This window comes from Alosa alosa, chromosome 11 (assembly GCF_017589495.1).
Source record: "Alosa alosa isolate M-15738 ecotype Scorff River chromosome 11, AALO_Geno_1.1, whole genome shotgun sequence".
In the NCBI taxonomy this organism is placed as follows: domain Eukaryota; kingdom Metazoa; phylum Chordata; class Actinopteri; order Clupeiformes; family Clupeidae; genus Alosa; species Alosa alosa.
The window spans coordinates 11,445,830-11,470,123 of NC_063199.1; the positions used below are offsets into that span (position 1 = coordinate 11,445,830).

The 24,294-nt window shown below is 39.4% G+C and overlaps 2 protein-coding genes across 2 annotated transcripts in view; one reads left to right on the forward strand and one right to left on the reverse strand.

Moving 5' to 3' along the window:
- Positions 1-14,581: 14,581 nt before the first annotated feature.
- On the reverse strand, positions 14,582-19,661 carry irx5b (iroquois homeobox 5b). Its single transcript, XM_048257739.1, has 3 exons — positions 19,169-19,661; positions 18,269-18,674; positions 14,582-18,020 (listed from the first exon to the last, which is right to left on the reverse strand). The coding sequence occupies exons 1-3, from the start codon at positions 19,391-19,393 to the stop codon at positions 17,437-17,439; spliced, it is 1,215 nt and encodes a 404-aa protein (XP_048113696.1). The 5' UTR covers positions 19,394-19,661; the 3' UTR covers positions 14,582-17,436.
- A 129-nt stretch (positions 19,662-19,790) lies between these two features.
- The window catches only part of LOC125303432 (ankyrin repeat domain-containing protein SOWAHA), a 30,234-nt gene continuing 25,730 nt past the window's right edge, over positions 19,791-24,294 (forward strand). The window contains exons 1-2 of the mRNA XM_048257193.1: positions 19,791-20,295; positions 22,912-23,195. Of these exons, the coding sequence (XP_048113150.1) occupies positions 22,950-23,195 (246 nt within the window). The 5' untranslated portion in view covers positions 19,791-20,295; positions 22,912-22,949. The remainder of the gene's footprint in view (positions 20,296-22,911; positions 23,196-24,294) is intronic.

Here is a 24,294-nt window from a genome sequence, read left to right on the forward strand (position 1 = left end):
ATGACATTGGTGATTTGAATTCTTTGTGTCATCACACTTTCGTACGGGAGCTCTCATTCTGTTTCACATTGGTATGGAGTTTTAAGTTTTGTCTATGCATGTTCAAAACGACTGAGCGCTGAGCGTTTTCTTATTGTATCCTCCTCCTCCTGTATTCAGTGCTGTTTCCTACATGTACTGCCCAAGGTGTCTGTATGGAATGCAGATGTTGCGGTTGTTGCTACAGGTCTTTTGTATTTCTGCCTGCATCGCTGCACCTTTGAAACGCAGTGTTTCAGGCTCAGAAGATGACAGCTTCCCTGTCTGACTTGGCCCTTGGTTCACCTCATCACTGTTTATAGACCGGATATATTTGAAGCTATTTCCTTGAAGATGGTATGGAAGAAGTCAGAATGCTTTTGTATAAGTCCTTTATTTGTGCCTAACAAATTTGTAATGAAGACTGTATGAATAATAGTAATTGCTACAACAGAAGCTTTGAATGCACTTCCAGTTGTCGAGTGGTTCTTGTCAGACGTATACACTGCCACAAAAATACGGTATGAGAACTCACTTCTGTGTTCCTGTGAAGGGATGTTCACCTTACATTTGCAGACTAAAACTGCATTTAAAATTCACAGTGAAGACTTGGCTCACAAGTGGGACAGATTGGATCACTGTCAGCCAGGAAAAGACCCCTTAGTGTTCAGAACACAATCCATAGTAAACCCACTGTCTTTATGACTGCTTTAGGAGCAGTTTGTTCTCTGACTGGACTTGACTGCATTTAATTGACTGAATGACTGCATCAGACATGGTATGCACATAGAATTGGATATGATTTCTGTTCGACCTGCTTCCCCAGAGTGAGTAAGGTCTAACTGCACAGTCAATGAATTGAACTCATTTCCTGAATTCAGTTCCAAATGCTCAGCCACTCCTCAGCCATTTCTGCACAGGGCTTGTAGTAATCCATAACATTCATTTTTCTGAACATATTTCCTTTTCAACTTCACTCAGATATAGCCATCATAGCTTTTGCTAGTGGAGCTGCGGTTGAATTCTTTGAAATTCTTTTTAGAGGAATTACAGTTTTTCTGAGGAATGAAAGACCTTCCCCTTGGACTACAGAGAGGTATATTTTCCACTGTATCATATATTTTCAATATTCCTTCATGTCTTTTTCATATTTGCCTCTAAATGGAATGTTGTAATTTATTCATTTATTGTGTTGTCATTTCTTCAAGGGCATTTAGCAATGTCAGTTCAAAACACATCAGTCATACCCTCCAAACAAACAAAAAAACATATTTACATTAACTCTATTATTATAGACTTCTATCATACAGATTTAAATCAGTAAAACCCATTGAAATATTTAGCTTTGTGGGGCATGCTTGCCTGTCTTAAATGCATATCCATGGCTCTGCATGTTTAAGAAGGGCTTTAGAAAATGTGCTCTCTTGGTGATAACCTTTCATGCATCAGGACTGACTTCATTCAAATTCAGGAAGATAGGAAAAATGGCACATTCACAGTCAGATGAGCTACTCCTGACAGCTTGATTATTCAAATGGTAATTGCCATCCACCTGCAGCCATCTTGGATTTGGACATTCAGTATATTCATGCATGAAAGGGATATGTCATTCTCAACACAAAGCATTGTCCACATGCTATGCCTCAGGAGAGATGAGATGATTTCTTCTCCGCATAGTTTATTTCTTTTGAGTTTTGTGCCTAAATTACTTTATATTATATCAGGTGTAGTTGTTTCTTTCAAATATGCTGCCCTGGCCTCAAAAATAGGGAAAAATATGTGGCAATGTGTGCTACATTTGAGCATGTGTAATCAGCTTTAATTTATTTTATATTACACTGAAAACCATACTTTACATTTGTATTATACAAAAAGATTTTTTTTTTATTATTCATAGCAATATATATATATATATATATATATATATATATATATATATAGGGGTTGGGTTTACCATACAACTAATGTTTTTCTTATGCTTATCAGAGAGACTGATAATTTATAGTCTTCAACCTACAATAAGGTTCTTTGTGTCTATCCTGCTGCAACTTGTTATCATGACCTCTAGAGAGTGCCATACTGCCATACAACTGACATGTACACCTAAAATATGGATTAACTGTCATGTACACCTAAAATATGGATTAACTGATATGTGGACCAACATTGGGCTAACTGGCTTGTAGACCTTAAATATGGACTACTAGAGAACCAGTCTCATGATTATTATGAATGTCTTATTTGGTGGTCAAAAATATATTAATCTATGTGCTTTACATTGACACTTAAGTTTATTCATTTATGCAATCACTTTTATCAAAGGCTACTTATAAAATGAAAATGAACATTCAAGCTTTGTTTCAAAGGCAGCATTCTAAAATGGATAGTTCCGGTTCTTGATTATGATTGGCTGAATCGCATTTGATGCCGTTGTAAAATCCAGCACAAATATACACCGTTCTATATTACTGCGCTACCACAACTCGATACAAAAGTTAGAGTAGCTGCGTCTCGAAGTTGATTCTGTTAGAGGAAATATATTTCTTGGCGGAATAATGATTATCTATGAATAAATTGTTACATTCCTCAATGCTATGCCTTTATTTTATGAAATCTTGCCAGATATGTAGTAATATGTAGTGTTCAATAAGCCATAGGTTACACCTGGGACCAGGTTGCACATTGTGCCTAACAACGCCCCTTAGCTGTTCTAAAATCAGTGTAACCTATGGCCTCTCGGGGCTTATTGCTTAAATAAATAGACTACTACTTTAAAAGCACTATAAGACTACCAGAGGATGAGAGTGCAGAGGTTAAAGTACTTGTCAAAGTGTCCTCTAAAAGGGTAGTGGTAGAGAAGAGAATGAAAAGTGTGTATAAGGTGTGTTGGGTTGTTAGATGTGTAGTATGTATTAGGACCGGACGCACTCTTGGAAGCGTTGGGTCTTCAAGAGCGGATACCCCTCCTTTGGCAGCACTTGGTAGCTCGCTCCACCATCGAGGAACACTGTGGCTGAGGGGTAACAAGTCTTTATGAGAGCATTTAAGTAAATGGAAGCAGACCCAGCAACCACCTTGTAGGCAAACATTAGTGACTTGAATTTGATATGGGTGGCGATGGGTAGCCAATGAACAGGGTGGATCTGAATGAACAGCGTGTCCTTTTGGACTGAAGACCAGACACGCCGCCGCGCTCTGGACCATCTGTAGCGTCCTCACCGCATTGGCTTAGAAGGGTGTTACAGTAGTCAAGGCGAGAGATGACCATGGTCTGTACCAAGACCTGGTGTTTGGATTAGGTACAGCCTGATTTTTTTCATATTGAATAGTGCAGAGTGGCACGACCAGACAACATGGTCATACAAGGTCAGTCGGTCATCAATCATGATGACGCCAAAGTTTCTTGCAGCCTTGGTAGGAGCACAAGATAAGGAGTTCATTTTGATGTTGATGTGATGTATAGTTTGGATGGTAAGACTATCAGTTTAGTCTTAGAGAGGTTCAGTTGGTGGTGATATTCCTTCATCCATGCTTTACAACTGTGAATCATTTTGCACAGACTCCCTGCATGCATACCATGACAGTAAATGACAGATGTTTTCCCCATATATTGTATGCTGGGTGTAGCAGGAAGTGGTTGGTGTTCCTAATGTCTACTGTCAGTGGCCTCCCTCTCAGGAGAGCGGAGGGGAGCAGCTGGTGGCTGCTGAAGGTACTTAGGAGAGAAACAGAGCCAGTCCAAACCGCTCTGCTGGACGGCTATCTACATAAACACTTCTGAAAGGCTTCAGGGTTATTTTTACAGGGGGAGGAGTGGGTGGGGGCAGAGACAGTCATTCTCCATGTTAGAACTTAGTTAAACCTTATAAATACTGTTAATCATAGATCCCTGTGGAAAACAGATTGGGCCACAAAGAAATCCAGTTGGCTGAGACAAAATTGCTGTTAAAATAAAACCACTGTCATTGTACTAAGCTTCTACCTAAAATGTACAATTTGTCCATGTGTCCACATGTCCGGTAATGTAATTTTTATGTCAAACATGTATTTAAGGCTGTAAGCTTTTTGGTATTCTGTTTCTCACCATAGCATAACCAAGATCCACACAGCAGCGCGGCAAGCTCACGGACTCCTGACTGAGATAAAACATACTGTACAAAGAGATGACGGGTAAGAATACATGCTGGCTACAGTGTGAGAGAAAATATCTTGAGAAGGAATTAAATTTAGTTACAATCCTTATTCCAACATTTATTTGACTTCTTGTGTCTGTGAGAAACTGTCTGTGCTGATTAATGCATATAATGTTAATTAAAAGAAACGAGAGATGAGAGTTTGGTTTAACCAATGAGCTTTCAGAAGCCTGCATCCTCTCATGTTCCTCGAAGCTTTGGAACATTTGCTCTCCTCTAGCGATCAAATATGTGGCACCACTGAATTTCCAGGGTTATCTGGTAGATGTATGCATTTATTATTCCTTATGTGTCCAAGTTTGATTGTCTGGAGTTTGATTTACAGAGGTGGTTATATCAACATTTCATTCCATCAAGATTTTCATTGGGGAATGTGTGATCCTCTCTGTTATTTTCAATTACTCTGTGCTCTTTTACCTGTCTGCTTATGAGACAGCTCAGCAAAACTCCCCTTTATGTGCCATGATAAGCACCTGTCATAGCAGTTAAAGGTGTTTCAACTGCGCTGGTACGCCCAAATGGCTCCCTCGAGTGCTCTCACACTGATAGATATCAGTAGCGCTTTAAACTGTCACCCTGGAATCTCTGTGACGGGTATAACTGTTCTTGGGAGGCTCCAGAGGATTTGATCTCTCGTTTCAACTTTTGTATGATGTGCATGGAAGATTCATCACCAAGTCAAGTAGTTTGTGATTTGAGAAGCTTTTATTTGCTGTAGGGATTTCAGTTGACATAACTTTGATTCTTTTGCATTCATTGTGGAAACTGAGACCTTTCTGCCACCACTGTATTTTTATGGCTGAATAGTAAGCTCTATTACAGATGAAGGTCTGTGTAAAAAACGCCTGATGAATTAATCGAAATCATGAATGCCCAGGTGACACAAGTATGTCATTGTCATTTAGAAAGTGATGGGTGATTGATTGGTGAATTGTCACAGTTTCCCTCACTACTCACAGGTGATGACAACCACATATCACAGTAGTGTGTAATAGTGTTTCTAATAGACACACAGCACGGCTGTAAAATGAGCACTATATGTTAGTACCTTCACACATCCATCAGGACATTAATCCAGGGTTTGGGAGATCATACATGTAGGCTTTTAACTGGGATAATTATGTTTGATGATTCCAAGGATAAGTTTGTGTTTACCACCAGTGGGTGCATGTCAACATGTTTACTCAATCCAATACTCGATTATCCAACCTCTAGAAGTGGTCATTTGTCAAAGTTCAGTAATTATATGCATGGTTTTTAACCTGAGAGATTTACCTGAATCAAACATAGTGAATAAAATGAAATAACTCCTCCTCTGAACTGTCCAATAAATATGACCAACAAAGCATGTCAACATACAGTGACATTAAATAAACAAATCTGTGCATTCTTAGTCATCCTTAGGCTACAACAAGCATGTTCAGAGATGCTCAGAATAACAGTTTCTGACAATGTGTCATCATGAAGTTGTCTGTATGTGTGGGTGCTTACTGTACTGTACGTAAAAAAGAGGGCTATGATGACTGATTGATTGCTGGCTTGGCTCAGGGATGAGGTAGTACCGCTGCTCAGTTGTCAGTCCAGCAGATTGTTCCTGCAGTGGGAGAACAGCTGTATATTTCCATACGCAGAGGTTGCTGCTCTCTGATGAGATTAGCTGGGTGTGCTTGAGAGGTGCATTCTTAATAACTGCCTAAAGCAGAGCCATGGGAGCTGGCTCCTCAGAGACAGGCAGCACAGACGCACAGGAGCCAAATGTCAAGCAGCTAGACAGAAACAAGACAACAAACACACTGCAGGGCTTTGGAAACCTCAGCAATGAGACTTGTGTGGGCTAACAAATAAACATGATGTGATTGCTTGGATTCCATATGACTCCTGGAGAGAATGTATTTTCTCATTCACTCTAAACAATCTTTGTTTTGTCTGTTCTATTAGTCTATTTTGCTGCCACTGATACTGCTGGAATGATACATTACAGTCATACAGTGAATGAATACAGTACTGATATTGGTGGATACATTCATACAGTGAATGAATACAGTATTGATATTGGTACATTCAGTCAATAAATACAGTACATCACTGGCAACAAAATGGTGTAGAATGTGTTCCTTGATGAATGACAAATGATGTATATTCTCTGTCCTTCTTTGCCATTCAAAATAATACATGTAGACTGCCTGGTGTCAAACTAACCCTCAACTATATTATTTAAACCTCTGAACTATTAACCCAGAAAGTCAGCACTCAGAACAGCCCATATTCCCCAGACACTCTTTAGCTCCAACTTTCCCCAGTAATGATTTACCCATTAATCTTAGCTTTCCCCCTTGGATGTCCTTCTATCTTCATCTACTTTCCAGGAAAGAACTTAATTGTAACCTTAAATAAATCTCTCTCTACCCAGGCTGCTGTTCTTCCCTGAGTTGTGTCTGTCCATCAAGAGCAAAGCCTGCAATCTTGTGAGTAATTAAGTTAAGTGTTCATTTACATTTTCTAATCGTTCAGGTGATGCCCTGCTTAACCTGATATCTGTGGGTCAGGCTCCCATGGTCATAAAAGTCATAACTCAATTATATGCATGATTAGCTTCATTCGCTGCCATTCCCCATTGCTGCCATGCTGGATAAGCAGGCAGGCAGCACGGTGTGCTTTTTGATGAGACAACCTCCAAAGCAGAGTTTCCTCCTTACTGGGAGAGTTTATGTTTGTAGGCCACAAACAGGTACTTCCTAAATAATCATCATATGCAGTTGCATTCCCTATTTGGACACTGTGATGCCCTGGAAGTGTACCTTGTGGATAGAAGAAAAAAAAGATAAACAATTTCATTATCTAGATTTTAGTGTCAGGGTGTACATTTCGTCTCCCATAAAGTACATTGTATTCATTTTCACTTTACCAAAAGGAATTCTCTCTCTTTTGTCTGTATAAGATGTCCTCCTTTTCTACACAGCAGAGACAGGTTCCTTTTGTGCATTGTTTATGTTGAGACTATGCTTCTCCGTGCCGAGAGTGGCTCTGCAGTGGGTCCTCTGGTCCATCTGTTGTCTGTTTAAGGACAAGTGTTTATGTCCTGCCTGTTTGTCTCAGGGGAGGGTGAGGGGTCTGCCTCCTCGTGGCAAAAACATCAGATAGCTCCTCGGTGGACATAATAGAGGTCATCAAGAAACCAGTTGGTACGAAATGTTTTCACCTTCCTATCACTCATACTTTACTCAAATTCTTGATTCAAATATGCATGTATTAAAATATGTTTTTATTCACACAAAAAAATAGTATATACTTTCAGATTGAAATTATGAAAAAGTATTTTTGTAACAGTGAATGCCATGCAATATATAAATTTTTATTAGGGAAATGACAGACAGTACGTATAGTCTAGGCAATCTGTGAGTAAATATCACCCAACCCAAAACTAATAGCAACAAAAATTATTTTTGTTGTACTCAGTTTATGAAACCTTCCCATATCACATTCCAAAAGTCCATGAAAATCCAAGTGGTGGAATATTGTCAAAATTTTAATTATTTGTGCACAGGTCAACTATACCTTTGGCAGTTTTACTCAAGTTTCATAGTACAGGAGATGTGTGAAAATTAGGTCCAATTCTTTCATAAAGGCATGAAATTTGGTGTACAGTGTGGAGCCTTGAACATTTTCAAATATAAAACCATTATCAAAAAACCCTAATGGTGCCGTGGCAACCATTAAATGTTCCACTATAGCTGAATTAGTAATAGCGCACAAATGACACATACAGTACAGTCGCGCTTGCCACCCTCCGGATGCCCTGCCATGCACCCCACTGTGTGATCTTCTGCAGAGAAGGATATCCGTAGCCTGCAGGTGTGTGGATATATGGGAACAGATGCACTATGCTTTTATTAGCCATGACCATGGCTTCATGGGGAATTTTCATATGTGAATTGATATGTGAATTTCATATGTGATTGATATAGCACTTCTGATAAACAATTTTTTGGCCTTGCCACCTCTTTCAATACCGTTGAAAATTACATTCAATACTGATGAAAAATAACTCTAGCTCTTGAGGAAAGAGTATGGAAAGCATAGCACATCTCACCCATCAACTCCTCTCCACCATCATCTTCGAAAGGAGAGATTTTTTAAAGGCATTCTATTACTCTAGATGAAGCTAAATGGGATCACAGACCACATGACTTTGGACAGACTTCATCTGAACAGCCAAGTACTTCAACAATGCTGCAGCATGAAGATGACCCTCAGCTGCAGGTTCTGGTTGGCTTGCACTGACTAATAGCTAAAAAGACTAAATCTGATTTCCAGCGTGGAGGCAGAATGTTACTTCTTACTGATGGCCTTTCCTCCTAGTAGAGATATGTCATTCTGATATGAGACATACTACATTCAGCATTATTGAGCCAAGTGGGCTTCATCCTGGTGTGCTGTGGACTGGTTAGCTCGACTTACCTGTGCATGTAAACATACTGACTGACAAAAATGACTGACAGAATGAGTAATTATAACAGACGAGTAGCCCTGTGGACACACAATATTGTTGGAAAATTGAGATGTGTGAAACACTATTTGACTCAAATGGTAATCAGAAATAATTTGTTATAAAAAAAAAGACTAAAATGTGTTGACTAAAACTGACTAAGACTAAGATACCTTTAGTTTTCTTTTGACTAAAACTAGACTAAAATGACGAGACTTTTAGTCAACTAAAACTTGACTAACAAAAATGATGTTTGAATGACTAAATATGATAAAGACTAAAAGGACATTTCGTCACAAGACTAAGACTAAGACTAAATTAAAAATAGGTGACAAAATTAACACTAAGCTACAGTTATAGCTCGGCTGGGATTTGACCATAGACAGTAAAGATTGACTGGACCACTGTCATATTAAGTAGACCAGTGTTTCTCAAAGTGTGGTCAGGAAATCACTAGTGTCCATAAGCTATCCCAAGTGGTCCTTGAGCAGGCGTGGTAAAATATAATATAGATGAGTTGTTTGCAATATTGAACCAACTTGTATGTAACAACAGTTCTGCAACACTGTCTATGTAAGATATGCCAGTTTAAATCATACAGTATGAATCCACACAATAAGCAAAGTGCAAAGACAATAAGCAAGGTGGTTCAGTGAGTAAGCCTATTGTGTAGACTAATTATAGGCTACTGTTGAAGTAGGTCTAATCTTTTTTTTTTTTTAGCTAGGGTTAGTTAAGTGGTCCTGAAACTGAAAAAGTTTGAGAAACACTGTCGTGAATAAAAGTATTAATGTTTTACTCCATACCTCACTAGATGGCGATATCGTAAACACAACACATTCCCCAAACAGACTCTCCATCTTAGCCATAGCTAACTTGCTAGCGAACTTTCCATATTAGCTTACTTGCATCATCAGTCTAACTAGTTAAATAGTTGACATTACATGATGAACATTTTCGTATGGACATTCTGGGGATGTTAATTTGTATGAGAGAAAGCTTCAACTTCTGGGTATATAGCATTGTGGCATAAAGCTTAGGTAGTTAGCTTGCTAACTCTGGCAAAAATCTCCAGTGTTCTTGTTCCATGTAGTTTCGTGTTGCAGCCACAGGGTTGCAGCAACAGCACATAGACTAGCCTACAGGAAAGCTGTTATGTTATGAACTCATTCGAATATTTTGAAAGCGTAACAGCTAAATATTCTGTCTTCTCATTTTGTAGATGAAAATGAAGAGAGATGTTATCTTAGTTTTTATTTCATGCAAAACATTTTAGTCTCGTCTTTTTTCGGCAACAATAATGCATCTTAAGATAGTCTTAGTCAGTGTTTCAGGACATTACTGCCGCCTCGCCATCGCCTCTAGCCTTAGTCATGAAAAAAAAAGGTTGTTGACGAACATATTTCCTCTCGCCTCGTCTGACAAGAAATTAACACTAACTCATTCTGATTTTTTGTCAGTCAGTATGTTTACATGCACAGGTAAGTCGAGCTACAGTTATAGCTCGGCTGGGATTTGACCATAGACAGTAAAAGATTTGACTGGACCACTGTCATATTAGTAGACCAGTGTTTCTCAAAGTGTGGTCAGGGAATCACTAGTGTCCATAAGCTATCCCAAGTGGTCCGCGAGCAGGCGTGGTAAAATATAATATAGATGAGTTGTTTGCAATATTGAACCAACTTGTATGTAAAACAGTTCTGCAACACTGTCTAGATATATGCCAGTTTAAATCATACAGTATGAATCCACACAATAAGCAAAGTGCAAAGACAATAAGCAAGGTGGTTCAGTGAGTAAGCCTATTGTGTAGACTAATTATAGGCTACTGTTGAAGTAGGTCTAATCTTTTTTTTTTTTTTTTTAGCTAGGGTTAGTTAAGTGGTCCTGAAACTGAAAAGGTTTGAGAAACACTGTCATAGGCCAAAGTATTAATGTTTTACTCCGCCTCACTAGATGGCGATATATACCAAAACACAACACATTCCCCAAACAGACTCTCCATCTTAGCCATAGCTAACTTGCTAGCTTAACTTTCCATATTAGCTTACTTGCATCATCAGTCTAACTAAATAGTTAAAATAGTTGACATTACATGATGAACATTTTCGTATGGACATTCTGGGGATGTTAATTTGTATGAGAGAAGCTTCAACTTCTGGGTATATAGCATTGTGGCATAAAGCTTAGGTAGTTATCTTGCTAACTCTGGCAAAAATCTCCAGTGTTCTTGTTCCATGTAGTTTAGGTATTTTGCAGCCACAGGGTTGCAGCAACAGCACATAGACTAGCCTACAGGAAAGCTGTTGCGTATGAACTCATTCGGAATATTTTGAAAACGTAACAGCTAAATATTCTGTCTTCTCATTTTGTAGATGAAAATGAAGAGAGATGTTATCTTAGTTTTTATTTCATGCAAAACATTTTAGTCTCGTCTTTTTTCGTCAACAATAATGCATCTTAAGATAGTCTTAGTCAGTGTTTCAGGACATTACTGCCGTCTCGTCATCGTCTCGTCTTAGTCATGAAAAAAAAGGTTGTTGACGAACATATTTCCTCTCGTCTCGTCTGACGAAATTAACACTAACTCATTCTGATTTTTTGTCAGTCAGTATGTTTACATGCACAGGTAAGTCGAGCTACAGTTATAGCTCGGCTGGGATTTGACCATAGACAGTAAAAGATTTGACTGGACCACTGTCATATTCAGAGACCAGTGTTTCTCAAAGTGTGGTCCGGGATCACTGGTGGTCCATAAGGTATCCCAAGTAGTCCATGAGCAGGCGTGGTAAAATATAATATAGATGAGTTGTTTGCAATATTGAACCAACTTGTATGTAAAACAGTTCTGCAACTAAGATATGCCAGTTTAAATCATACAGTATGAATCCACACAATAAGCAAAGTACAAAGACAATAAGCAAGGTGGTTCAGTAGGCCTATTGTGTAGACTAATTATAGGCTACTGTTGAAGTAGGTCTAATCTTTTTTTTTTTTTTTTTTTTGGAGATAGGGTTAGTTAAGTGGTCCTGAAACTGAAAAGGTTTGAGAAACACTGTCATAGGCCAAAGTATTAATGTTTTACTCCGCCCGCTAGATGGCGATATGCATAAAACACAACACATTCCCCAAACAGACTCTCGTCTTAGCCATAGCTAACTTGCTAGCGAACTTTCCATATTAGCTTACTTGCTAGCAAACTTTGCATCATCAGTCTAAGTTAAATAGTTGTTAAATAGTTGACATTACATGATGAACATTTTATGGACATTCTAGGGGATGTTAATTTGTATGAGAGAAGCTTCAACTTCTGGGTATGTAGCATTGTGGCATAAAAGCTTAGGTAGTTATCTTGCTAACTCTGGCAGAAATCTCCAGTGTTCTTGTTCCATGTAGTTTCGTGTTGCAGCCACAGGGTTGCAGCAACAGCACGTAGACTAGCCTACAGGAAAGCTAGCATTATGAACTCATTCGAATATTTTGAAAACGTAACAGCTAGATATTCTGTCTTCTCATTTTGTAGACGAAAATGAAGAGAGATTTTATCTTAGTTTTTATTTCATGCAAAACATTTTAGTCTAGTCTTTTTTCGTCAACAATAAGGCACACTTAAGACTTAGTCTTAGTCAGTGTTTCAGGACATTACTGCCGCCTCTACCATCGCCTCTAGCCTTAGTCATGAAAAAAAAGGTTGTTGACGAACATATTTCCTCTCGTCTCGTCTGACGAAATTAACACTAGTATCATAATTGTTTCCATAGCTGATAGAAATGTTGTCCATTTGAGCTCATGTCAACTTTCTGTGTCTAGAGTAATGTCTCATTGCACTGTGTGGTTCTTCCTGAAGGAATTGGAAGCCCTCAGAATAAGGAGCATTGACTTGTTATGCTTGGATCGGCAACAATGAGAAAATTAAAAATTTCCTCCACAATATGGAGCACCTCCTCCTGGAGTGAGCCTAAGGAACGCCAGCTGCTATCTGCTGAACACTGGCACCTCCTCTACCTCCCCTACCAGACTCCAACTCCTCTCTCATTGGACCCTTCCCACCTGTGTTTTGTCCCTCTGGCTGCCCCTAGCGATGCCATCCCCTCAACCTTGAGTTCACGTGCAGTACAACACATGGCCCCTATGAGCCACCGTACCCTCTCGTACCTCCAGCCAGCTCCTCCCAGCACTCTCATGTCCCCTTAGCCTGCTACCCTACACTCTCACCTCCTGTGAATGTCACCAGAATCCCCTGCCTCGGTGGCCCCCCCACCTTCACAAACTCCTCACCCATAATGCACCCCTGCCACGCACTCTGCTGCCTCCATCTATTGCACTCCAGGATGTAGATCAACATATGCTCTCTCACCGCTTTCCTTCCCTTTTCTTGATGGCACAGCACAGATCTGTGGGAGAATAACTGCAGCCCCTCAGGCACTGAGAAAGACAACACCCCGTTTATAGAATACTACACATTTCCAGTACTTAGATCGCATGAGAATTTATAAAATTATAAAAAGTCTGATTAAAATACTTTTGAAAACTATTTTGCATCCCTAGAACACAGATGCATATACTTAAATGGGTTAAATGTTTTATACAAATTTTGCACACCGGCTACCCTGATGAAAGTAATCATGACTATAACTGAGGACAAGCTTTGATAAACAGTAGCATGTAAAAACAAGGGTAGGGCCTAGTCAGGCGACTCCAGACCCCCGCCCCTATGGTCAGTAAAGAAACTGACAGGTTTTAGTTACAGTTAGTAAAAACTAGGACTAATATTATTGATAGTTTATGAAGTTGTCTTACATCAAACATGGAGTCATCACTGTGTGGTTGACTGGGCTGTTGACAATAAGCACCATCACTACATTAGATTCTCAAATGGCACTAAATCCATGCCATTCACCTTAAACTGTACTGACCTCTGCAAAGACATACTATTCAGATCATCAGGACTGTTGGAAAATACGTTATCAATTGTACACTCAGAGTGGTGTATTTGGACAAGCACAGCAAGTCAACAAGGTCATTTCTATGTATGACAAAGTGTAAAACGAAATGCAAGTAGACAGTGAGAAATTGCAGAGCTTCATTTCCAGGGCATGCCTTATTACAGTCTTCCCACAACTGAGAATATTATCATCTTAAAGGGTCAGTGATTGTGTCAGCTTTCTATTTCATTGGGCTGCCTTAGCTCTGCGTGATATTATTTGTATGGGAGAGAGGGCTATGGGGTGCTGATGCTGTGCCGCTTCTAATGATCCTTTCAATTAAAGAAGATCCCTGAGGCAGGAAAGCAGCTGCCTGTTTAACTACCACCTCCCTCCCTCTCGATCTGATCTCAAGCAAAAAATAATGGTACCATGCAGAACCATTTAAGTCTGTTTTCTGAGAGACAGAGTCCCATCTATTATTAAGCAAATTGAGCCATCACTGTCTCTAGTGATTTGGGTCACAAATGAAATCAATTTCACAAGCCTGGAGGACCCTTGTGTGATGTTTGACTGGGCTTAAGAAAGCCACCTCTGGAGATCCCAATATCTGTGTGCTTAATAAGTATTTATAAATAATCATGTTTATGAAAATGCAACCCATCTCTCTTTGCATTTACTCACTGACATATTCAAGCATGTCCTTGAATGCAAATCTAAACAAATGTGATGTTGTCCACCATACCTCATACTTTACCATGCTTGGGGAGAGAAATAAAAGAAGCTCATCTTTTACTTCTACATCACAAAATGAAGAACCACCTTGGTGACCTTTTGGAAATGACAAAGCCCTATTTCAAATACCAATAATACAATGTCAGAGGGGTTTTATTTCTGGAACAAAAGGCGAGGTGCGTGCACAACAAATAACTTTTAATGAATACACAATGCATGACGGCAATCAATCCTTATTACATAAACCATAGTCATGAAAAACTGATTTTTTACAAATGTTTCCATCCTCAGAACAACATTTGTTATGTATATTTCCATGGCCTTATGACATCATCAGCAACAACATAAGCCTATTCTATGGCAGGAACTGTTGTGTCTCTTTGAGAAAACATATTGATTGTATTCACCTGAAATCGCCTGATCACCTAATCGCTGAAAATCGTATACTCCTGGAGTCTAGTGAAGCTATGAGCATGTGATAAGTCACCTCCTGTTTGGGTTTTTGAACATGCTATATAATGAAAGCAGTTTCTGCCAAACACAAGCTCAGTTTCCGCTGCAGTGATAGTTACACTATTCAGTATATGTCATCTTCCAATGATTGTCTGCTGTTATCATGTAATTCCCTCAATTTAAAGGAGCACAGACGTTTATTGTGTGTATGTGTTACTTTGAGATGGGTCAGTTTCTGTATCTGATTGATACTTTTGGACAGCTCCTAGAATGATTTGTATATTTAGCAGTAGCCTTTTTCCTTGTGTGTTTCAATCAGCTGGCTAACTTAGAATGGAATTCTTGCAGTTGATAGATATTTACCATTTATAATCTATTTTCTAAAAAAGAATCCTCCCTGCTTGTCCAATACTTCATTGTATCTCAGCTACAGAGAAACTGTTATGTACTGTAGTCAGCTGTTCTACTATAGACTAGTACAAGTGGAAGAAGTATTGTAAATAATTGTGGTAGACCACTGATATTTTTTTTATATATTTCCAATATTGATAATCACATGGGAAACAGAAGCTGACCATCTAAAACAACATAGCTACATTTCTTTCAATTGTTTCAGGTGTCTGCAAAATCAATGAAGAAGATGAAACAATGGCAATCATAGACCTGCCTCTCAAAACTACAAAGGCATCTTATGGACATCCACTAACTTAGGTTGAGGTAACTGACAACTAAAACTTGTTCATACAAACTCCTAAAAATAATGTAAATTTAGTCATTTTATTGACTGCACAACTCCCAGCAAAGCATCTTATCGTCCACCAATTCTTTGCTTTTCTCTGATTTTGACATGTGAGATCGCTGATAAGTGACTACAGCTCATTTACAAAAATTAGCTCATTGCCATGTTAAGACATTTTATTCCTCACTTGTTATTCAACTTTTTATATATTTGAAATTGGCCAGCCTTCTAATGTTAATGAACTTCATAACAGGTGTGATATTAAAGCTCTCCTGTTGTGGACCATTACTATTCAAGCTGCTGTCTTGAAACCCCTTTCGATTACACAAACAATTGTGTTCTTAAAATTGTAACAAGTCCACATTGGATGTACAAATGTAGTTTATTATTTAAAGGTTTCTACTTTTATTGTTCTTAAACTTTGTTTTCCTTACAAGAAATGTCACTCATTGTCCACTTTTGTCCAAATTAAGGAATTCCAGTTTTCAACATACTGGGTACCGATTTAGTGCTTGGGGGTATCCATTACCCAATTCAGTGAAAACTGATGGCAAGGGTCCTGTTCCTGATTGGAACAACATAGCTACATAGTGCAATTCCAGGTGCTCTGAGCATACATCGATATTGACAGAGTCAAAGTTTGAATCCATTATTTTAAGGTAAAAGAGCTACATTGTGTAGTGTTCACTGTCCATTTGTGTGTTGTCTCGTTGTTTCAATCCAGGCATTATCATTTTACCAGTTTGTTGTTGTATAAAATAAAATAGACCGAAATTAGACAGAAATGAGCTCCAATCAAGTCGTGTTTGGCCATAATAATTGATATTCGTCTCTTCCTTCAAGTCCTGCCAACAGTGCACTCAACCTAGAAACTATAAACCTACAAACAGTGCACATATGAACATGTGTCTGATCTAGAAATAGTGATGTTTTATTATATTAACATTTGAAAGTAAATGAAAATATATATTCATACATAATTTAAGTTAAATATGAGACATCCCATTGCTCCCTTGCAGTTGATGCAGTTCTGAGGTATCTGAGGTTCTGTCTTCAAAAGTTGGATGTAAGATAAACAGTTGGTTAAGAAGACACTTTGTTCAACATAAGTGCAAATCAGCTGGCACATTGCCTGGTTTTGTTTTAAAATACTTTTGTGTTTCCCGGTCTAGAATGTTGAACACTGACTGCAAGCATTAATGGCCACTGTCCCTGAATAGAATAATTTCATCTGTATCTAGCCATATTTTTTCTATAAAGTACACTCTGCTATAATTTGTTGTATTAAGTATTTATTTTGAAGTTATATATCCAATCCAGATATATATCCAATTCACAGAAATGTGAAGTGTGTCACATCAAAGTTTTGGAAAAATAATAAATTATACAAATGAACACTAAAACCAACAGGATCAATATGAAATCATGTACAGGATATGTACAGAACTCAAAGAAACAATAGGGCAGTCACTCGGTTTCAAGCATTGGCAAGCATAGCCTAAGTTATGCATGTTAACTCAGTCTGTACTTAATTAAAAACGTTCACATAAACGATTAGCTTACCCAACAAATAATTTACTTTCCTTATGTGGTGTGCTGATTAAGAGGGATTTATCGCTCAAAATGAGTAGTTGAGCTAAGAGGGAACCGCTTCTTCTGTTCAGCTGACCCAAAGAGAAGGAACAAACATGCGAGCGAAGTCCATTGTTATTGGTTTGTGAACCATCGTTTACCCTGCCTTCGCAAGATCCAGACCTGCAGTCACTCAGTGGGCTATCTTGCTGACCACAATTGAAGGCATAAAGTGGATTGTTGGCAATATCAGTTTCCAGCAAATTCATTGATTTACGTTATATACCGTACATTATTATGCATGGACATGTGGTCTCAAAGATTTCTGTCCCGCACAAAAGCGTCGGCTCGTTGTGAAATTAACTGGTTAAATCCGTTCAAGTGGGTTGCAGGACCGGTGCCTGATCCGTTTAGATGCCCTAGTGAGCCATAGTTCGTAAAACACGTATACACTGATGATGTGCAGTACAGGTGACGTGGGAACATCGCATTATTCAGCAAATGACACTGTGTTGGTGGCCGAGAAAACGACTGCACGCTTGTGGATATCAATGCGCAACCACCCTCTCCAGAGACCTGGAGCGAGCTATTCCCTGAACCCGGAGAGGTTGCAATCTCGGCGAGCGACCACAGTTTAGGTTTGGGGTTTGGGGGCGGTGACAATACCAGGACAGGTGTTTGGGTAACCCTCCCATTAACGGACGACTGCGCGTATGGTGACACATCCGTTCGCGACGGTTTCTCATGCGCAAAAGTGTCCAGCTCTGGAGAAGTGCTGGGAGCCTCTTGTAAATTACGTTCCTTGTTTTTTTGTTCTGGATGACTGGAAATCGGTTCAGTTGTCCTCGTGTCCTCGTCATAGATATCGCCTATTTTTCTTGGTTTGTGTTTTTGGTATTCTGCAAAAAAAAGTGCCCTGTATTATGAGTCCGACAATTTGAAAGCTACAACATTCAGTGATAAACTACAGTGAAAAAATAATAAACTATTTGCAAGTTTATTGATGCTGGTCATTCAAACAACAGTATCTTGCTTATGATTTAATTAGCATGATCATAGTATAAGGCCAAAGCAGGTGAAAATAGCATGCGTAAAAAGGGACCTTTACGCCCGAGTGTCTCTGAAAAGCTCTGCCAGAGTTGCCTACCTGAGTTGAGAGTTGAGCCGCACATCTCAGTGGCCTTTACAAGTTCCGTGTCGTCATCGTGTTTTTCCAAATCAATGTGGTCATCCTCATCTTCGTCCTCACTCTGGGCGCGCGGTGTCCATGTCACCTTATTCTCTTTTTTAAGCCTCCGCCTGGCGTTGGCAAACCAGGTAGACACCTGGGTGAGAGTCATTTTGGTGATGATGGCCAGCATGATTTTCTCACCCTTAGTTGGGTATGGATTTTTTCGGTGTTCGTTAAGCCAGGCTTTGAGTGTGGCAGTGGCATCCCTGGTGGCATTTTTCCGGTAAGTGGGGTCTCCAAAGGGATACGCACCGAGCGCCCCGACATATGGGTGATACCCTAAAGACCCAGTCATGCTTGACGTGTGGTCAAGTGGAGTTCCCTGAAGAATACATTAACATAATCAAAATACCACTCTGTTATGTGAAAGCCTTCTCGCTATTCACCAATTCTGTGACTAATACACCAAGGCATAGCCTATATCTTATATTTGTATTCGTATTAACCCGAATAGCTCAAAAAGACGAGACCATTTAAAGGTAAAGATCCTTTAAACACGTATAGCCAACTTATTTAAATAACAAATTATGAATTATAACTGTCACACGCACACGCGCGGTGTTAGTGAAATATATTGGAAGCAAATAAAACAAAATGGTGGTATTCGCATTAGCAAAACAATTTTTTCAAATTAAAATAATAATCACATAGGCCTACCCTACACATGATGAAAACGATAACCCAATATCTAGATAGCCTATACTTGGCCTAATCAATATGGCAAACTATCTTCGAGTTCGCAATTTTTCCACAAATCTAGCTGTTGAATTATGTCCAACTTCAACGAAATGATGCCATGTATAGTGTAGCACTTACCATAAATGAAGAGAATAACGCGCTTCCTGCCTCCGTCCTGAACTGGACATTGTTCAAACTGGCCGACTGAGTCGAGATGCCAGGTCCAACATACGGAGCGAAGGCTGAGTCAGAGGATCTCCCAATTTCCTCAGGTCTAGGTCCGGCGATCACTCCTGAATTGTAGTTCGGGACACATGGGTAGGGTGCCAACGGCTGGTACAGGTAACCCTGAGGATGCGCCATCGTGTGTGCTCCATAAACGACTTATTTATTGGAGCTTACAGCCGAAGTCTGCCAAGTTTGTTTATCCACCCACATGCCACATGAAAATGTTATTGTCCATGGCTATGTTGGTGTAGTTGTTGACAGCTTATTTTTTCCTCCTCATCCACAATTATTAATAACTCCACACGGTATTTCCGCTCTTAAATGCTAAAGCCCAACTCAGAAAACAGCTTGACATTGTAAACTCCAAAGAGAATTTTGACACCTTCTACGTGCCGTACGCGCTCCTCCTCCAGATCAGGGTGGCAAAGCAGAAGGAATTTTAATAGCGCGTCTCAAAAACATTCGACTGATTAGCAGGATTTTTGAGCTCCTGCGATTTTTCCTTTTCCTTTTTTTTGTTGTTGTTGTTGTTGTCAGTTTATAGCCCAATATCAACTCCCTGTGGTCTTTTCCTGTAATTTCCACTCTCATTTAATAATAAATTGTTACTGTTTAATCTGCAAAACCCCATTCAGGAAAGAAAAACGTTGACCGTGGAGGCGTTTACCTTTCTTTATGATGGAATGAAACCGACTGAATTCATAACTGAAGCAGACATGGGGCATGGCATCTAGTCAACTGCCTTACTCAGAAAGCCCCAACAGCTATTTCAGTGCATGCATGGCTTTTCGGTTCATGTTCATCCGAATGAATGTCAGTTGATCTATGCTACAGCAGAGGAGTCAAGAGTTAATCTGCAATGAGTAAAACCGGTCAGGAGGCTCCGCAGTAGAGACGAATGCAACTGTTAAAATGGCCTCACGAGATAGTAACGTGTAACAGGTAACGTGTGTAAAAGGTTATTCGAAAACAAAACGTCCGACACTAGACTGGATTTGTGACACAAGTTTTAAAAACACTGGTCATCGTAGAAAAAGGTAAGATCACATTTGTTGCGCAGCGCAGACTCCTATAGCCTGTATTGCTAGAGTAAAACTTGTATCTCCAATTAGGCTATTGATAATAATTGTGTGTAACTTATTTTAATTTCTTATTGCTGTGTACCGGGTGAAGCTCATATGAGTGGTGGTGTGAAACATGTTGTATGACTGGCTTTCTCCTAATTGCGAGTGGTTTTGCGGCGCTATTTGTCAGTCTGTTATCTGTAGCCATAATCTTACTTGGATCACTGACTATTATTAGCCGGCATTACCAGAGCTGTTTGCACGCATGAGTGCGCGCCTAAACACAAGTTAGAGAGAGTGTAGACCACAGACAAAACAGTATTAAGCAGTCATAACCACAGCGGGGAAACAACGTTTTATCATGGTCATATGTGACATATGTATATGCTTTGACATTTTGATGCATCCAATATAAACTGTAGGAAGTGCTCCCCATTAGAGGAACAGGGTGACCTCTACTATAAATATACACCGATAATCACAATAGAATGAAGCTTTATTTTAAAACTCTGCTTTCTTATATGTAGCCTACTAACACTGCTTTCCCTTCTTTGAGCCCTATACAATTGCCATTGTTAATACTCCTGAGGAGTTTGTTGGGACAAATGACCTGTAATGGGTCAAGTAACTGAGAAGTAGGTCTACACCTATAACAGAGTCAGTAACCCACAGTCAGTTGTATATTGGTTGAAACACAGTGGATAAAGTGGAAGGACACTTAGCTGAAGTCCTCTCCCTCCTTATAATATTAACCAATCCATAAAGCTTCTCTCCTTGCTGTCTTGTGAAATCATACAACATATTACAATGAAGTACAATGGGTTTTTAATAACCTTCTGAACATATTATTTTGTTAATCACACTAACAGATAAGATTACATCAATGAGCTGTCCATTTGTGTAGATATGTCTACATAAAGGAAGAGGAGAGATATATAAAGAATAGAGAATTCCTTATAATGCAAGAATGAATGAATTAGACTGAGCAGGGTGTTAAGTGTCAGAACATGACATGGACACCATGCAATTAAAGGAAACTCACATTTGGTGGATACACTAGTAGGTCACAGCATCGAGGATGTATAAATATGAATGTGCATGTTGCTATACTTTTTTGTATGTCTTTATTTGATGTATGGAGGCAATATCCATCTGATCATGTAAAGCAGGGGTGTCAGACTTATATGAGGCAGTGGGGCTGATTTGTTGGAATGAGACATTGTGGGGGCTGTCATTTTCATGGTCATTATCCTTTTTCTGCATTGGTATCAGATTATTGATTGATGATATACTCATTTACTACACCCACTTATGAGCAAACAAGACTGATAGGTTTGTTATGTGTTGCTGTCATATACTGCTCTGTATTTGGCTACACTAATAGAATGTAATTGTCGGTGCTGCAAAACCACCTTTCCTGCATCTGCAACCTGAATATGGTTTGTAGTGCTATTCAATTCGTTTATCATATCATAGAGATATTGTTTATCTATTGCTGGTTGACCGAATCTGGCCCCCGGTCTGTATCTTTGACACCCCTGATGTAAAGTATTCATACATGGCCAGTATGTGACAGTATGTCAGTGTACAGTATGGCATTTTCAAAACAGTGAGTACTTTGGACTTATTCAAAAGGCTGCAGTAAAGAAGAAATATGGCAACAATATGAGAAGACAGTCCCTCTGTTTTGTCTGTTGAAGAGGTCTACGCTTTATATGCAGCATATTTGAGAACTAATATTATTGATTAGATGCTCCAAACTTAATGTTACATTTTTGTTTATACTTACTTAATTATACCCTAAAGGTTAGTCAAAATGGAAAGACAGGAAGCGAAGGTATTCAGTTAAAGCAACAACAAAGAGTTTTTTGTACCTTAAAATAATGTTTCCAAAATCATTTCAGTGGTTCATCAACTCGTAACAGGGTGAACGGCACTTCTGCATTCGTTTTGCGTCCCTCTATCGGCTATAACCGCACTATGTAAGTTTGCCAGATCGGGTAGCAGATCTGTAGTTCGATGGAATGAGGCATAAGAAACTACAAATTTGACTTGCATCTGATGTCGCAATACATCGTACTTTCATAAAATCATGCAACACATTCTACCTTGTCTGTGGACATTGTTATTTGCAAAGCCGGTGCTGAATAAACAAATACTGCGTGCGACAGAGGAAAAGTTCTTTGTTGTTGCTTTAATACACTGGAAGTATGTGTAAAGTGAAAGTGAAAGTGTTAATCAAGAAAGTACAGAGTGTGGGAGAAGGGGCGATGGGTAATGATCTATGGTGTCTAACGGGAGGTAATCTGCTGGGATTTTAATCTCTCAGTGAACAGCAGTTGAGGTGTTCTGATCAGACCAAATGTGACATGATCTCCCATTAATAGCCACTTACTGAAAATATTTTGGTGATTCATACAGATATTAGCGAGTGATATGACTGTGCCACTGCCACTGCCAATTTGCACCTGGAATTGACATAAAATACATGCTCAACTGTTGACTTTACTAATTTCTAATTAAAGTCCAGCTCATGATCTTAGTGTCATAGAATATTTGGACCACAATTGCTTGGAAAATAATATTCAGGATTCATTCATTGTTCACAGGAAACAACACAGCATACAATGACAGAATTAATACCAGAGAACCTGCAGACCCAGGAGTCCCAACTGGCCTGCTGTGAAGAGTCAACCACGCAAACTCATGAATTTCTCGTAGACTCTAGCTCCCCATCTACAGCTCACATGCAGGACAGCCCAGAAGGTCTTCCCCTGGCTCAAGAATCCCCTGAGGTGAAACGGGTTGATGCATGTCATGATCCGGACAAAGAGGACGTAGTTCCAGCTCTGGTGGTCACAAAGACCAGTGAGGTTGGTAATGTTAGTTGTGTTCTTCATAGCTTCACGTTGAGCTGTTCTCATGATATCCCCACAATGATCAGACAATCAGGTCCTGCTATGTTCTGGAATTACCTTTACACAACTGGATACGTTCCCCTGTACAGGAAATACTTTGGGTGGTTTAAGGAAGGCATTTTCTAGTTTGTGCTGGTTAGCCTAATCAGTCATACGGTGTGAGTTTGACAGGCAGCGCATTGCACATATGCACTGTGGCCAGAGCAAAGTGGGCTGAGTCAGGCCAAAGTTAATTAATAAAATATATATAGATAGATCAGAATTTAACACTGGTTGCATGTGATTGGTTTATTCAGTTTCACTTCACCAGAGAGGTCTCACCCATTTCAGAGTCTCTGCCTTGAAGTAGCTTCCCGCTACCTATATCGCTGCCGAACTCGGGTCCATAGATTCACTCAGGCATTTTCCAGACTTTGTACATTTTGTGAGATGGCAGGGTAAACGCTGGCATCAGACATTTGTTTTTCTCTCATACAGCGTTTATACAGTGTACAGAGGTGGATATCCCAGCCTCAGAAAGTAGTCTTACAATGTTTTGCTTCTACCTGTGCAATAAAAGGTAGACTACGCGATGCTAAGCAATTTCTAACATGTAACGCTTTTTGTAACATGCAGTGAATGTCTCGTCACTGCTAGCTTTCTTTTCTCTGAGAACACTGCAAAAAACAAGTATTCTTACACAGCCCTGGCTCTGTGAACTGGAAACAAACTAACTGTTGGCAGCCTGTCCCCCACAATAAAAAACACTGTGTGCAGGGCCACTGCTGGCCATTTGGGTGCCCTAAGCAGAACTGCACTGTTGTACTGTAAAACACTGTTGTATAACATTTAGGTGGTGTTTAGCAGGGTTGTGCAAAATTCCAGAATTTAATTGAAACTGGCTCTTAAATTCCAATTCAATTCTTGAATTTCCCTTGCATTTCAGCTGAGGTAGCAAATAGATGACAACGAAAAAAAGATGCAAATGGTGATATTTTGGAAAACTTTGCGGTTGCACGTTTGCATGTAAACTGACAAAAACGGAGGTTTAGGCAGCCAGCGCCACATTAGGCCT

Coding starts and splice junctions, on each gene's coding strand:
- irx5b (XM_048257739.1), bottom strand. CDS start 19,393: ATGGCGCATCCTCAGGGTTACCTGTACCAGCCGTTGGCACCCTACCCA. Junction 18,675..19,168: donor CGTTATTCTCTTCATTTATG/GTAAGTGCTACA, acceptor TGTATTCTTCAG/GGAACTCCACTTGACCACAC. Junction 18,021..18,268: donor CGGCTCAACTCTCAACTCAG/GTAGGCAACTCT, acceptor TTTTTTTTGCAG/AATACCAAAAACACAAACCA.